Source organism: Empidonax traillii, unplaced genomic scaffold, assembly GCF_003031625.1.
Source record: "Empidonax traillii isolate 1590-97213 ecotype Southwest subspecies unplaced genomic scaffold, ASM303162v1 scaffold138:size3245559, whole genome shotgun sequence".
Classification (NCBI taxonomy): Eukaryota; Metazoa; Chordata; class Aves; order Passeriformes; family Tyrannidae; genus Empidonax; species Empidonax traillii.
The window spans coordinates 915815-930115 of NW_020955331.1; the positions used below are offsets into that span (position 1 = coordinate 915815).

General features: G+C 43.0%; 1 protein-coding gene across 9 annotated transcripts in view; it reads left to right on the forward strand.

Moving 5' to 3' along the window:
* The window catches only part of LPP (LIM domain containing preferred translocation partner in lipoma), a 319665-nt gene that overhangs the window by 219361 nt on the left and 86003 nt on the right, over nt 1-14301 (forward strand). The window contains exon 1 of one of the 9 annotated variants that reach the window (XM_027884111.1): nt 12807-13194. The exons of the other annotated variants lie outside the window; for them this stretch is intronic. Within the exon in view, the coding sequence (XP_027739912.1) occupies nt 13126-13194 (69 nt within the window). The 5' untranslated portion in view covers nt 12807-13125. Of the gene's footprint in view, nt 1-12806; nt 13195-14301 lie in introns of those variants that run through there. 9 annotated transcript variants of the gene reach the window in all.

Here is a 14301-nt window from a genome sequence, read left to right on the forward strand (position 1 = left end):
GTTTCAATGAAACTCTCAGTTTTCCTTTGTTCCTACTTTGCTGGATTGTCAGAGAAGCTCTGGGGGAAAGGGCCATGTCTGGGTGTCCTCCTGGGAGCTGCTGAGCACCACTGCTAAGCCTAGGGCAGGAGCTGAAGTCAGGATGTCTTTGAAGTGATCCTACAGAATGACATTGCCTCCCTGGCTGGGATGCACAGGCACGGGGCAGTGAGCAGAGCTAACACGGGTGGGTTTGAGTGTGTGTTTGCACATCAGAGCACAGCTGCCTTGTCTTCTCATTTCAGAGCACAAGGGAAAGGGGACAGCCAGCGGTCACAGCTGCCTTTAGTGAAATGTTATCTCAATTAATCCTTTGGTTGTCTTGTTTATTAAGAGAGAGCACTGTCCACACAGCATGTAAGTTTATCCCCTACCTTGTCTTAGTCCAAAGGCTGAGACAACCTGACAACACAGCAAACCCAAAATTCGTCCTGTGGATGACACTGACAGAGCAAACCTCAAGAAAAGCTTTCAGTGTAGCTGAAGGCATAGTCAGTCCTGCTTGTTTGATCTCTCTCTGCTTTCACTTTCTTGCCACCACAACACACATTAATACTTGCTGATTCATGAATGCACCCTCTCATTCTACATCTCTCTTGTATCTTCTAACAAGCTAGAAGGAATTTGTATGACTTCTGTTGGAAGCTCTGAGCACCTTGCAGAGGCATTTCCTTCCCTCATTTTTCGTGTTTTAACATGAACAGGTTTTAACCTAAAGGTAACAGGTCAAGACGAGGGCCAGGCTTTCATCATATTTGATGTTCTGTTGATCAAGAAGTATTTATCTTGATTATTTTTTGTAGCAGTGAGTTACAGAAGTTCATTGCTGTTTCTTTTCCTGTGTCCTTAGCACCCTGATCAGTAGCACCAGTAGTCCTTTTTTGTTGTTGTTTCGGTTTTTGTTTTGTTTTTTTTTTCCCCAAACCAAGATGTTAGACTCACCAGTTCATACAATCTTGTCTCGTGGAAGGCCACTGCATGTATCCATTTCTCTCCTCAACAGTGTCATTTGCAAATCTCATGGTGCCATGTATACAGATCAGCCTCGTGAGAGACCTGCTAATTTTCCCACCAGTGCACGAGCTGCTTTGGTCCCAGTCTTGGTTTGGAGAGTTTTCTGTTGTCATTCGTTGTCTAGGGAGCTGCTGGCTTACTTGAGCACCTTTGTTCACTTGTGGTGGGATGCTGGCACCTGTTGAGCTGGGGCCGTTGATATGTGTGTATTCGACATATCGTTTGCTTTTGTCACACCATATGTCTTCTAATTACACTGCCCTGGATGGATGCCAGCAGGAAAAGGGCAAGACATACAGCACAATATGCAATGGCATGAAGAGGTTTTACTGGTGTGTGAGGAAAGATTTTATCCTGCCCCTTTAGCAAATGTTTTGATATTCACGGGAAAGTGAATATCAAAGTGCTCACCTTGTTCTCAGCGAGCTGGGGCTCAGCTCCAAGCAGTTTGGAATAGTCCTCTCAGCCTTGCACGTGAAACTCTGCATGTTGTTAACACATGGTTGTTTTCACATAGATCCTCCCTCCGTAGGAGTGGTGTCCTTGATGCCAAATCACCTTTGAGCCACAGAGCACTTACTGATCCCGCAAAAAGCTCTCTGACCGACTGAGACAAATTCACCTTTGAAAATGCAACTAGTGCAATGTGATGACTCAGAAACATCAAGGGATTTTTTTTATTTGTTTGTTTTGAACCGCAAATGGTTCTGTTTGAGGTTTACCTAGGGTCAAGCTGCAAACTATAGAGCCAAATTTTGACTGTGCTGATGTTTGAAGCTTAGCTTATTATAGGAAAGCCAGTTCTTAACTGGGATGCATAATCAGATTTGAATTTCACCTCAGAGCCAAGAACTGATCTGTAACTTCTACAGTTCTGCATTTTCTGTAATGTATGTCTTTATAGTCTGTGTAATGCTGCCACATGACTGGTAAACAAGCAAGTCCCAAAAGTAAACACAGTAAAATAGGAAAGCTACGGACAAGATTTACGTCATCAAAGTTTCCCTAAATATTTTTAACTATTATTGTTTGTCTTAACGTTGTCATCATCTTTTTTGTTTGTTTGCTTTTTGTTTTTCTTAATTGACTTTGTACAGATTTCTTCTAGTGTGAACTACACACCATGTTTTACTGGTATTGTATGTCAGGGAAAAATGTGCTTCTGATTTGGAGGGAAGTTCTGTACAGGCTTGAAGATAAAGCAAGATTTGTGTAGAAGGTGAAAATCAGGTTTGTTTTCATCCTTTTTTTTTAGTATGAATATAGTATTTATGTGGGGAGAGTTGATGCTCATTTCTAGTGCAAAACAAGTTGTTGATCCTTCTAAACTGAGTGAAAGTAGCTGACAATCCCATGGAGAAGTAAAGAAGGATTTTTGGGGGGCATGTCCCATCTCAGGCTGGGGAATGTAACTTTTGATTTTTGTATCTTTACATGTGATGTTGCCAAAATTTCTAGCATGCTTACAGTGCTCTGTCTTCATTGCTGCTTTGCTTTTTTTGACTTGTGATCATCTCAGCTTCATTAATAACAACTAACTCCTTTCATCACTCTCTTTCTCTGTTTATTTAGAGATTGACCTTTTGAGTGTTCGCACTAAGAGTTTCTCTTTGTGAATTGTTCAGCCTCAGAAAATAATTTCCAAGAAAGGGAATGTTATTTTTCTCTTGCATACTTGCAGCATTCAGAAGATGTGCCTGTGCACCTGCTTTTCAAAAGAAGCGCACCCAGCCGCTTTCTCCTGTTTTGGGGTGCCCAGAGCTGAGGAGATGATGCCCTATAATGAATGTTAACAATTGTGATTTGGCCTGGAGGGGTGACATTAGGATGTATTGACAGCAGTGATCACAAGGGGGTCAAACACTTTGTTCTGAGTTCCCTTTGAAGAGTTTCCTCTCTCTGATATGTTACTGAACACAGTTTCTCCAGAGATATACATATATGGACAGCATTTGCTACCATTTCTAGAGCTGGCTATGAGACAGATCCTACAGAACCTGCAACATTTAGAAGGGCAGCAGAAATACTGTCTCTTTATTTCCTTACAGCACCTAAGATGCAAATAAAAGGCGGAGAGCTCTTGCATATGGAAGAGCCTGCACATTTCCAGCTTCCTCTGATCCTTGGCTCCAGAGAGAAATGAAGTCAACATGTGTTAACAGGACAGCAATCATTCTAGAGGTGAATATGTTGCCCTCTGAACCGGTGATAAAATTTCCTGTATGAAGAAGAGAAGGCAGAAAGTTTCAGCAGGAAAAAGCAGTAACTGACCAAAGCAGAGGAGCAAGCACTGAAAAAGCACAGAAGCCCTGTTTGCTCCAGAGCAAATCAAGGTGGAATTGAAGACCTAGAGAAGGCAGGACTCTAAGGATTGATGTCTACCACAAACAGAAGCAGCTTTGGTTATGAACTTGATGATCTGGGAGGTCTCTGCCAACCTGGTTGATTCCATGATTATCTGATTGCATAGGACAGTGCTTAGGAACCCCAGTGCTTGGAATTTAGGCTAGAGTGACTCTGAAGGCTTTTGACAGAGCTCTAGCATGCATCTCTTCTGCTAAGTGTGAGAGAAACAAGAAACCACAGGGAAGTGACGGCAAACCTTGTCAAAAGCTTTGAGAAATCTACCTGACTTTTACTTTTCCATACTTGACATTGTTATTTCTAAATCTGTTACACTGCAAAACACAGCACATGTGCAAGCTGCTGAGTTGCTGTGTAATGAAGCGTAGTTTCCTATTGCCTGCGAGACAGTTTTTACAGATATGAGGTTTGCACTTCGATTTGGCTACTGGAGCCAAGCCCTGAGCTCGAGAGACTGCAGTAGTCTCAAGTGAGGGACAATCCTTCTGTTATTTTTGCACCTCATTTAGCAACCCTGTTGAATTACCTAAGACTAACCAGATGAAAACCATGGTCAGATTCCACCTCTTCAGCCCCAAGAAGAGCTGTGAGAAGTTAGTCTTTGTGGTATGTGGTGTCACCATTCAGCTGCAGTGTCACCTGCACTGTTGTAACCACACGGTGCAGGAAAAAGCAACGCATTAAAATGAAAAAATATGCTTCTCCCGTCCCAGTCATTTCAGGCCCAAAGCCTTGTCTGGCCATGTCCTCTGATGCGTAACAACTTTCACTGGCTGTGGGCTCTGGCATCTGCCTCACAATCAGGTTTCTCAACATTCAGTCTGTTGATTAAGAGCCATGTTTTGTTTAAATCCTATGGGATTTGTAACTGGCCAGGTTGCTCATGCTGAAATATGCAAGTGCTCTGCATTGCAGGGCCCTGTGGTCCATCTGCAAGAGTCAGTAACCTCCTGGGTGTCACTTGCCCAGTCCCTGAGCCTTGACATGTCCAGACTGTTCTTCAGCCAGTAGCTCATGATTGTGCCTATTTTCCAGTATCTCTGGGTTAGCCTGTAAGGTTGTTGTTCATTTTATTCTTTCCTTTTACTTCATTAACTCTGAGACTGTCCAAATGTCACTGTTTAAGCCAGAACCAGCACAACAAAGCGTACTGTCTTTGTTCTTGATTACAGTAGTTTTGGCTTTGCGCTCTGCATTTTCCTTCCTGGTTATCTGGTTGTAGCTTGCACACCTAGGATCCATTATTTATTCACTTGTCTGCAGCTTCATTGGCTTCTTTGCTGTGATCCTCACACTTCTCCATTTTATCACCACCTCTGTTCAGATATCTGGGTGAACTGTCATGACTGGGACTAGGTTTACCACTGGTTGGCCCTAGGTATTCATCTTCAGGCTCATGCATTCACCACCCACTTTTGTCTATGGTAAGAATCCATCACTCCCCCCATGTCACTGCTGTTCTGCACTGACAGCCATGTTTATAGAGTTTGGTGCAAACCTGAGCAAATTAAGCATGAAGATTCACACCCAGTGGATTTCTTTGGGTTTCAGGTCATGTTACAGGGACAGACTGAAGCGTTTAGCACACAATATGCCACTCATGTGCTAAAAGCAAAATTTTCTCAGTGTGGTCACCACCCTAACTCTTCTCCATCAACGAACAACAGCTCTATAATGCAGCATCCAAGCTAGGCAGCCTCTACATTCCTTGCTTTTTGGTGGCATTACAGAAAGGATGCCTTGGAGGTGGCAGTTCTGGTAGACCAGCTCTGTGGATCTGTGACCTTTGTTAGGGACAGGGCATCATTTCCTACTTGTGTTCTGCAGCAATGAGGAGTGTGTAACAAATGGGGTGATGCTGACCAACAGTTTTAGGGAATATAGTGGGGACTCAGTGACTGTGTGGAAAGAAGTGTGGAGAGGAATAAGGAAAATCCCTACTGGGAGTAGAATCTAACTAATAGGTCCCTGCAGCTGTCTCCCCTTTCTGGCTACACTTTCCCTATTCATTTCCAGCATATAGAGCAGCATGGAATGCTAGAAGTCTTTCCTGCTGGCAGCGAGGAAGTTTGGATGTCTTTCTGCCAAAAATGTACAAGCCACATGCCTTGGTGTCCCAGGTTGGACTTGGCTCCCAGCTGAGTGCCCGGACCCCAGGAACAAAACCTTTCCCCTCCCTCTCCCTCTCTCTCAGCTGACCAAAAAGATCACAAAAGAGAAATCAAAAGAACCCAAACCAAACTTAATTCAAGTGAAACATTTATATAGAGAGAGAATATTACATACACTATTACACCCACAGGGAACTCCCCAAAAGGGAAAAGGGAAGGGAAAGGGAAAAAGGGATAAAAAGGGATACAAAGCAAATACTTCTCTCAAGAGAAACAGCGAACCACACCACACAGCCGCCGGCACTCTCTGCCTCTCAAGGCCGAGTAGGTGCACCAGGCCTCACTCCCTCGCCCGGGCAGAGCGACAGCAAAGCTACCTTCTCCTTCAGTCCGCCGGAAGAAAGAGAGCGAGAGCTTCCTCTCTCTTCTTATTTATACTCTTGCTTACATAAAAATCGTATGGAATACTGGGAACATGGCCTTGGTTCCTTGGTTACAACCTGGTTACCAAGGAAGGCCTAGACTCAAAACCACTACACTTGGTGTCACCCAAGATGCATCAGTTCATTGAATCTTAGAGATGTAAAAGCTGAGAGGGATGGAGACAATCTCATCCCATTCCCATCACCAAAACAGGATTGAGTATATCTCAGAGAGCAGCTCCCAGACACTTTTCCTGGCAAAGACCATTTCTCATTGGGAGTCCCAGTGTTGCTACCAAATACCTTCTGGCTCCTGACCTGAATTCCTGCTGGTGTGGTGCCATGAGGGTGCCCGGGCTTAGCCAGGCCTGATAAGATATTTCCTCCATGCCAAGTTTGGTGTTAACAGAGTTGCAGGCCTGGCATGGAGGCGGTGAGCAGACAGGCTTTTAGTAAATTTGGGTGGGTTTGAAACCTGAGATGCCTTGTATTCTTTGTTCCCCAAAAGAGGGAAATCTTCAGTTGTGTTGCCAAATCATGATTTTTTTTTTTTCCTACAATATGAAATCAAGGCCTCAAACCCGAGTTTTTCCAACACAAGTTAGCAGCTGATCTTTCTCATTAGAAATAACTGCAGTGAGAGTGCGACTCTGCAGCTGTAACACATCGATCACTCTTCTTTTTCTTTCCTTTGAGGCCAGTTTTTTCTTTCTGGCACCCAGAATTAGAATTATACATCTCTATTTGGCTACTTAAGAAGAAGCCCAAGGTATGATTTTCCACAGCACAATGCATTTGACTTCAGCAGGGGCTGAAGGGATGCAGCAGTTCAAAAAAGATGACCTCTCATTTAGTGTTTACAGACGCATTTCAAAGCTTGACTTCAGGCATATGAATTTGAAAATGTTTGACCTGAAGTCCTTTTCCCCTTTTGGTTTACTGCCAGCTCTTATCTGGTTGTTACTGTGGCAGGTCACCACATTATCCCTTAGCAGCAGCTATCAGTAAGTGTCAATTCCCAGCAAATGAATTCAGCAACTTGACAATATTTTTTTTATGATGGCTATTTAAAAGATGACAAAAATCATAAATCTTCCAGGCTTGTCATTGAGAGTTTTTATTGAGTTTGTTGATGAAACAACTTCACAACTCAGCTGAAGAGGAACTGCGGGGTTTGAAGAAGCAAAAGGCTTTTGATAGTGTGCAGTAGTCCAAGAAATTGAAGATAAAAACTAACTTGCTGGCATTTTTTTCCGTATTCCTTCTTCCTAGTCAGAGCATGAGCTTCTCTTCCCACCCCTGGGAAAGGCTGAGCATTTTCCAGTCCCTCTGGAAAATCCCTCTACATGGCCAACCACCATATAGAGCAAGGGGATGTTTTTAACCCTGGGCATTAGAGAAGGGCAGTTAAGACCTGGAGGGCAGCAGTCGAGACAAGCATGACCTCCCTGAGTGCAGCAGCATTTCCTTCTCTCATTCACATCTTGCAATGGAAAGTTCCATTGCAATATTGTTGTTTTACAGTTAAAAATTTTATTTGCTGAGGAAAGTTTGAATCTTGTGGACATTTTGATAACAGCCAATAAACTCTCCTCTATAAATCTGTTTGGTGAACTCCCTGGTTACCATTTGCATTCTCATCCACTGTGCAGGCCAGTGGCTCTCACTGACACTTTATTTTGCAGTCGATGAACTGACTGGCAGAGTTTGTGGAGTAATTGCAGCATTATGCAACAAGTGGGAAGATTTACGGCTTTGTGTAGAAGGAAGATATAATTGTAATAACTAATATAACTGCTTTAGCAACCACTCTGACACCACGTTGTTCCATAAAATTCCAAATTGGATTGAATAGTATCTAAAAAGTGTGTCTCTGTTTAACAGAGAGGAATGGCTTTTTAGTTGTTGCAATTATTTTAGGTATCATTTTCTATTTCTTAAAAAGCAGGAATTTGGTTATCCTCCAAGCTTCAGCAGACTGCTGTTTCTGAAAAGTGTGGCACAGTGGTTCTGTGATTGTATATTTCTCAAAGTTAAGTTAAATGTAATATTTATAGCTTTTGTTATAACAGTAGTTATCTGGTGTATCTTTTTCCACTATTCATTTAGTGGAACAATCACTCTTGCATTACCCCTCAAAAAACCCCGTTCTCCAGAGATAAAATCAGACTGTGAGGTAAATCTGATACTAGATTGAGCTGAAATTACGGTTTGAAAACCTGGCCTTGGCTAAACTCCCATTGACTCTGGCTGAGCCAGAATTTCACCTATGATATAGCAAGCAACAATTTTTTTTTTTACCTTATGTGAAATTTAGTCACGTCAAAGGTCCTTTTACTGTCCTTGTATTTTTCAGTCTTCCTGCAAATTACATTCTCATACTTGACCAGAGCACCCATAAAACATGCATACACTTAGTCAAAAAACTAGCAGCACTAAACTGTGTTATGTCTTAGTACAGAGTGCACAGCTATCCTTTCCTTTTTCCCATGCTATTTCAGAGGATCAGAGCTCCAGTGGCTGAAAGCTCTTGTCCTCTGAGATGAGTTTAGGAATGCAGGCCCAAGATGGAATTTCCCGCATTAGCCACTAAGACAAGTGACTCCATCTTCTAAACGCTATTGTAGCACTTTTAGTTTGCTTCATTGAGCTTCCCAGATTCATGACCTAGGTGCTTTATAGGTGGCTATGTGTTTGTATAGCTATGCTGTCTGTGTGTATATTGTGTATATTATATGTATGCATACTATATACCTGAGGTTATATTTTTGAAAGATCTTGGTTTTATTCTCTCAGTTACTTCTTTCTGGTGGTCCCCAAAGCAGAGCATGGAGAGGGTATGTTAAAAAGACTGAGACTGAAGGAGTGGAAATCAGATGTTGCAAGCATACCCAAGGGAAAGAAGTAACAGTAATATAAGTTTAGTGCAAAGAATTTCAAAATGTTGACCTCTGGTGCATCAGGCATAAAGTCCTTGCTACATTTGAAAGTGGTTTTGGTATTGCCATTTCCTCAGTTGGATTTATTTTAAACTACCAAGCAAAACTACAAAGCCTTTTCTGTGTAATTGCTAGAGGGTCTCTGAAAACTAATTTCCACAGCAGAGTGCGGTGAACTATGACACTTGGCCTGAGAGCTGCAGTAGATTGCTGTCCTGTATGTGGAACAGCACAGAGCAGCACAGCACAGACTGCTCTCCTGTGCTGGCTATCAGCCATGATAGCAACGTGTTCTGCAAATGTCTCTCTAGTCATGCATATTTTAAAATGCCATTTAAATAACTGAAGGCTTAATGCTAAACTTCCAAACTTTTAATGTTGTTTGTGCAACATACAAATCATGCCTATTTTGACAAGCCCAAAACCTTTGTCAGGTGCAGTTACAAGCCTGTTCTGTAACAGCACTGGACTTTTGGGAATTCATGAAATTAAAGGCCCTGTGGTGAACTTCAACCAGGGCAGTGGATCCACTGGAGGCTGTCTGCCTGCTGCAAAACACACTCCATCTTCTCTGATGAATCACCAAGTTGAGTGTGATATTAATAAACATGAGCCAGAGAGCAGAAAGGGTGTTATCTAGATGTAATGGACTCCTGAACTGACTGGAGAATGTGACATGCTGACTAGATGTCACCAACTACAAAGCAAGACAGGCCCCCTCACCTCTGAAGCCCAGTGATAGGTATCACAAAGCCACTGTTATCTGAACCATTATCTGTGGAGCCAACTGTTCGTGGTTGCCCCATTAACATTTCATGTGCAAAGAGAAGAAGCTGCGAATGCTTAAACGTCTCCCAGTGGCTAAACTGCAAAGCTTTTACATTTTCTTTAATTGAAGACTTAGCACACAGGCATGTGTGCACACATAATCTGCAGCCTTGAGATTTCAAGCTGTTAGGTAAATGAAATATTTCAATGACAACTTTTTGGGTTTTGTCACTGGATACTGTTAGCCCTTAGTAAATTAGGAATAAATACTTGCAAAGAGAGTTTCATTTTTCTTTAGCACTATTTTCTGGTGGCGGCTGGACAGATAATGCAGCGACTAAGTGGAACTTCTTTATAAAGAAGTGCAAGTACAAGCTCTTCTTAGGCTTGCAGGCAAACCCCTACAGCTTCATAGCAGTAGTCAGCAGTATTTCAAGCAGTGAGAAGATAATGGTCACTCTGAAATATAAGAAATGGATTTAGATGGTGGATTTCAAAACCAAACGCTGTTCTAACAATTGTGTCCATCTGATTGCAGCAATCATGCTGAAGCGACACCTGAGTCATAGTCACACTTGAAGCCTTTGTGCATCACTCTGGTTGTAAAAAAATGGTTTTAAAGTGGGGGTTAACTAATCTGCACCTGTCTGCTGCTGGAATTGCTAAAAAAGGTGTAGGGTGGATGTGAACCAGGCATCTTGTGGACAGGAGAGAGATTCTTTCACTTTATGGGCACTTACAGACATTTCCCCTCTTGCAGTTCAGTGAATGTGGTTGTCTCTAATAGTCTACTGCCCACCTTGAAAACAGTGGGCTGCTGAGATTGTCGCAGGGTGTTCAGTAATTTTTTAAAAGCCTAATTCCTAATTCGTTATGTCGAGCAGCAAAATGTGTCAATGTCTTCAGCAAATGTTGGGTTAGGTTTCTGATGTGATTTAAGGTACTGTGAACTGCTAATTAACTTATTTTTTAGTCTGCCCTCCCCTTTTGTGAGCCAAGATGTTCTGCTTAAGCCCAGAGAAGGGGAAAGTGAACCTGACCAGTGTGTCTGTAGGTAAGACTTGTAAAAAAAGTAATGCTAACTGCAAAAGTGGAGAGAAGTCTGAGAAGTCAGCGATGTCTTTGGTCTTTCTCATGCATCCCTTCAACATGGACAAGTCTTTGAATGCATGTCTTTTCTAAAATGCCCTGTTTCCCTTTTCCCCTCTGTAATGGCACTTGCTCGTCACTTCTGTCCACTCGGTCTGAGTTGAGCTGCAGCTGTGGATCTCAACTGGTTTGTGAAATGAATGAATGGCCAGTCTCTTCGCGAACGAAGAACCGGGGAAGGTTTTTACACCTTCCAGCCTGCGCATTGGATTTTTTAGGTGAGACACAGTGTGCGCGGAACTGAGCCCACCCTTTAATCCTGAGGTTCATCTGCCGGGGCCAAGCACGCTTGGACGGTGGCAGTGAGGTCCTCAGGACGTAGATGGATTGTCTTATGGGCTAACGAGCTCCATCTGCCCGGGGAGGGGCCCCGACCGGGAATCGAACCCAGGTCTCTGCAGTGACAGTGCAGTGTCATTTCCCCTAGACCACCAGGGGCTCCCGGTTTGTGAAATAGTAAGAGGAACAAAAGCTGATAAAGGAAGAGATGAAAGGTTGCAGCCAGAGGAGCCCTGTGGTTCACATTCCACCGCTACTGCTGCCCCAGCTCTTTCAGCATTGGACAGAGCTCTGCGGGGCATCCAGAGGTGTGCGGGCTTGAGCCATCCTTCCTGAACTCCGAAGGTTTTGCCACACACACAGCATCAGCAAAAGGCCGTAAGAAGCTCAGTACCTTCATTGGGCAGAAGCTTTCATGGAATTTGGTTTTGGTTAGATGGGGATTGCGTGTGCTTCTTTGATGGTATTTCAGATAACCTAGTGAAAACTTAAATATTCACTTATAAACCAGTATAAAAATAATACTGCCCATCTGTTTTACTAGTCTTGGTCTGTCTTGTAACAGTTCACTAACCATCTGTTACTGTTGGTGTAGAGATAGACATTGTGAATCCACTTGACTGTGTGGATTTCAGACTTCAGTTTATTTTTGGTTGCTGGTGCATATGGACCATGTTCTGTTACTCTCCATGTGTTTGTTCACAAGGACTTCTCAGCACAAATTTCCCTGGGAGGGGTGTTTCAGAATAGGGGAAGAAGGGCAGAAAAAGCAATTAATTTTCTACTTCAACAATCATAAATAGTTTCTAATTTGGATCCCATCTCACTCTCTTTTCCCCCAGCAAGCTGTGTGGATGGGTGAAGCAGCCAGGGGAAAGCAGCTACCCAGATGTGAGCTTTCTGATTAATGAAGTCACTGTCAGGCACGCATAGTAAAACTCAGACAAAATGAATCATTTAAGAGTTCTCTTACCAATGTTTCTCCTCTCTCACTTTTTTCACATGGTTAAAGGTCGGGCAGGGTGTCCAAGCACACCCCCCCTTCCTCAGTGCTCCTTAGTCTCCATATCCAACAGGTACTGTAAATTAGGACTACACTGGCTGGCTGGATGCGTTTGCAGGACCTGCTTGTGAGACATACTCTTGTTTTTATCAGTGATGCTGTTGGTTTCATTAGTGATGCTTCTAGTAGCCCAGGTCAGAGTGGTCTCTGCACCAGGCAAAGATTAGGGAAAAGTGTCTTCTTTCCAGGAGCGAGCAACGTTATGAAAGGGTGTTGGTGTTTTATTGGGCTTCTTCATGCTGCAGATCACCATTTGTTGCCACATCTGTGGTATGTGGCTGTTTTACTGACCCTTATTGGGTTTGGGTCTTAGTGGGATGCATGGGAGGAAAGTTTTTCTTAAGATCATAATGTTGTTCCTTGTGGACAGCTTCCCAGCTGGGGCTTCATGGTTCAGCAGAGCTGGAAGGGTGCTCTGTGCCAGAACTGGCTTTTTTCCCTGCTTCTAATTTACAACAAAGTAAAAATTCATGTCTGTAGTACTCCTGCCTTTGGGTGGCATGAGGTGGAAGTGAAACTTCCTTTACCTAACCAGGTACAAGCCAGGCAGCTGCTACGTGATTAAGTTATATGTTGACACAGTCTCCATTCCTTTGATGGAAGAGCTTTAGAATGGCTGTGAAGGTGACGCAGGAACATTCCAGGGATTGGTCTGTACTTGTTCCTGTAGCTCATGAAATGCTTCCTAAGTTAGCCTATTTAGACAAACAGGAGCATTCATTCAGGCATCACCTAGCACTCCAAAAGAATCAAGTTCAGCTCTGGATCAGTTATAAGCCATCACAACTCCTCTTGTCAGGAAATCCTTCTAGCACACACAAATGCTATGGGGAAAAATACAGCCATGGTAAACATTGCACTGGGTGGTGCAACGTGAATGTGCAGATGGAGCAGTGTCTCAGCAAATAGCAGTTTCCAGACTAGGGAAGCATTTCAGGATCCCACCAGGACCCACAGTATTACTGGTTGGTGAACAAATGGAGTGGGCTCCAATGCAACATGAAGAAGCAATGAAATCCCTCTCATCGGGAACCAATAACACTTCTGTGTGTGTGACCAAACAGGATTATGGTTCTGCATTAGTTATCAGCTAATTACCCCCTTGTTTTTAGACAAGGCCCACTTTATAAAAATCAGGTGAAAGGATTTCTTGCACATATTACTTACCAAAACTTTGTTAACACCTCACCACCTTTAATCTCTTACCATTCTTATTTGTATTTAGTAATCTATCTGAATTAGCAGTGGTGTGACCCATTCTCCACTGAGGCCAGACTGCCAGCTTATAGAAATTACTGAAATGAGGCGCCAAAGTAATGTAAGGACAAATGCCTCCCCGTACAGATTGGCATGAACACTGGAGGCAGCATTTGAGCGTAATATTGACTAATTATTTAACCATGAGTGGCAGCTTTGAACATTGTGTTCTTTTTGCTTCGCTTCCCGCATTTACTGCGAATCCTAATTACGAAGGGAACAAGTATTTCTTCTCAGGTTGCTGAGAACACAGCAGCCAGCTTTGGGAAAGCGCATGGGATGCAAAGTGGAGGCAGCCGTGAACTGTGCATCATCTATTTATCATACTAGAGCTAGTACTAGCATGCTAGCACTAGTATTCATTGAGCAGAGAGAGCAGGTGTTGGCGGGGATCTGATCTGAAAATTCAAAAGCTGCTGATAAGGAAAAAAATAGATAGTGGACTAAAAATGTATAGTTTGAAATGAGGCATTTAGCAACGTGATTTTTTCCCCCCCTCCCTTTGCAGAAGGCTTGGATTTTTAATGATGATCCTTTCTGTGGTGTTAACAAGAAGTGTCCCCAGTTGAATGCTTTTCAGTAGGGTCATGTGTATCAAGAGATATGACCCCTAAAAGAGGAATCTAAGCTTTGGCATTTGCTCTATGTGCAAAATACCTCTGCCACAGATGGAAACTTTTTTGTATATGTACAGCAAATAGCTGGATCCCCTGAATGATAGGAGATAACAGTTAGTTGCTTAAAAAGGCAGATGGTCATCTTATTCTTTTTCTTTCCACTGTCTCTTGGTTTCTTAACCCATGAGATGAAAAATACTCCCAAAGAGCTGAACCAATAAACATGACAGTAAGGTGGGAATTAACGTTTAGGTGCTGTATTGAAATTTGTGTTACCCT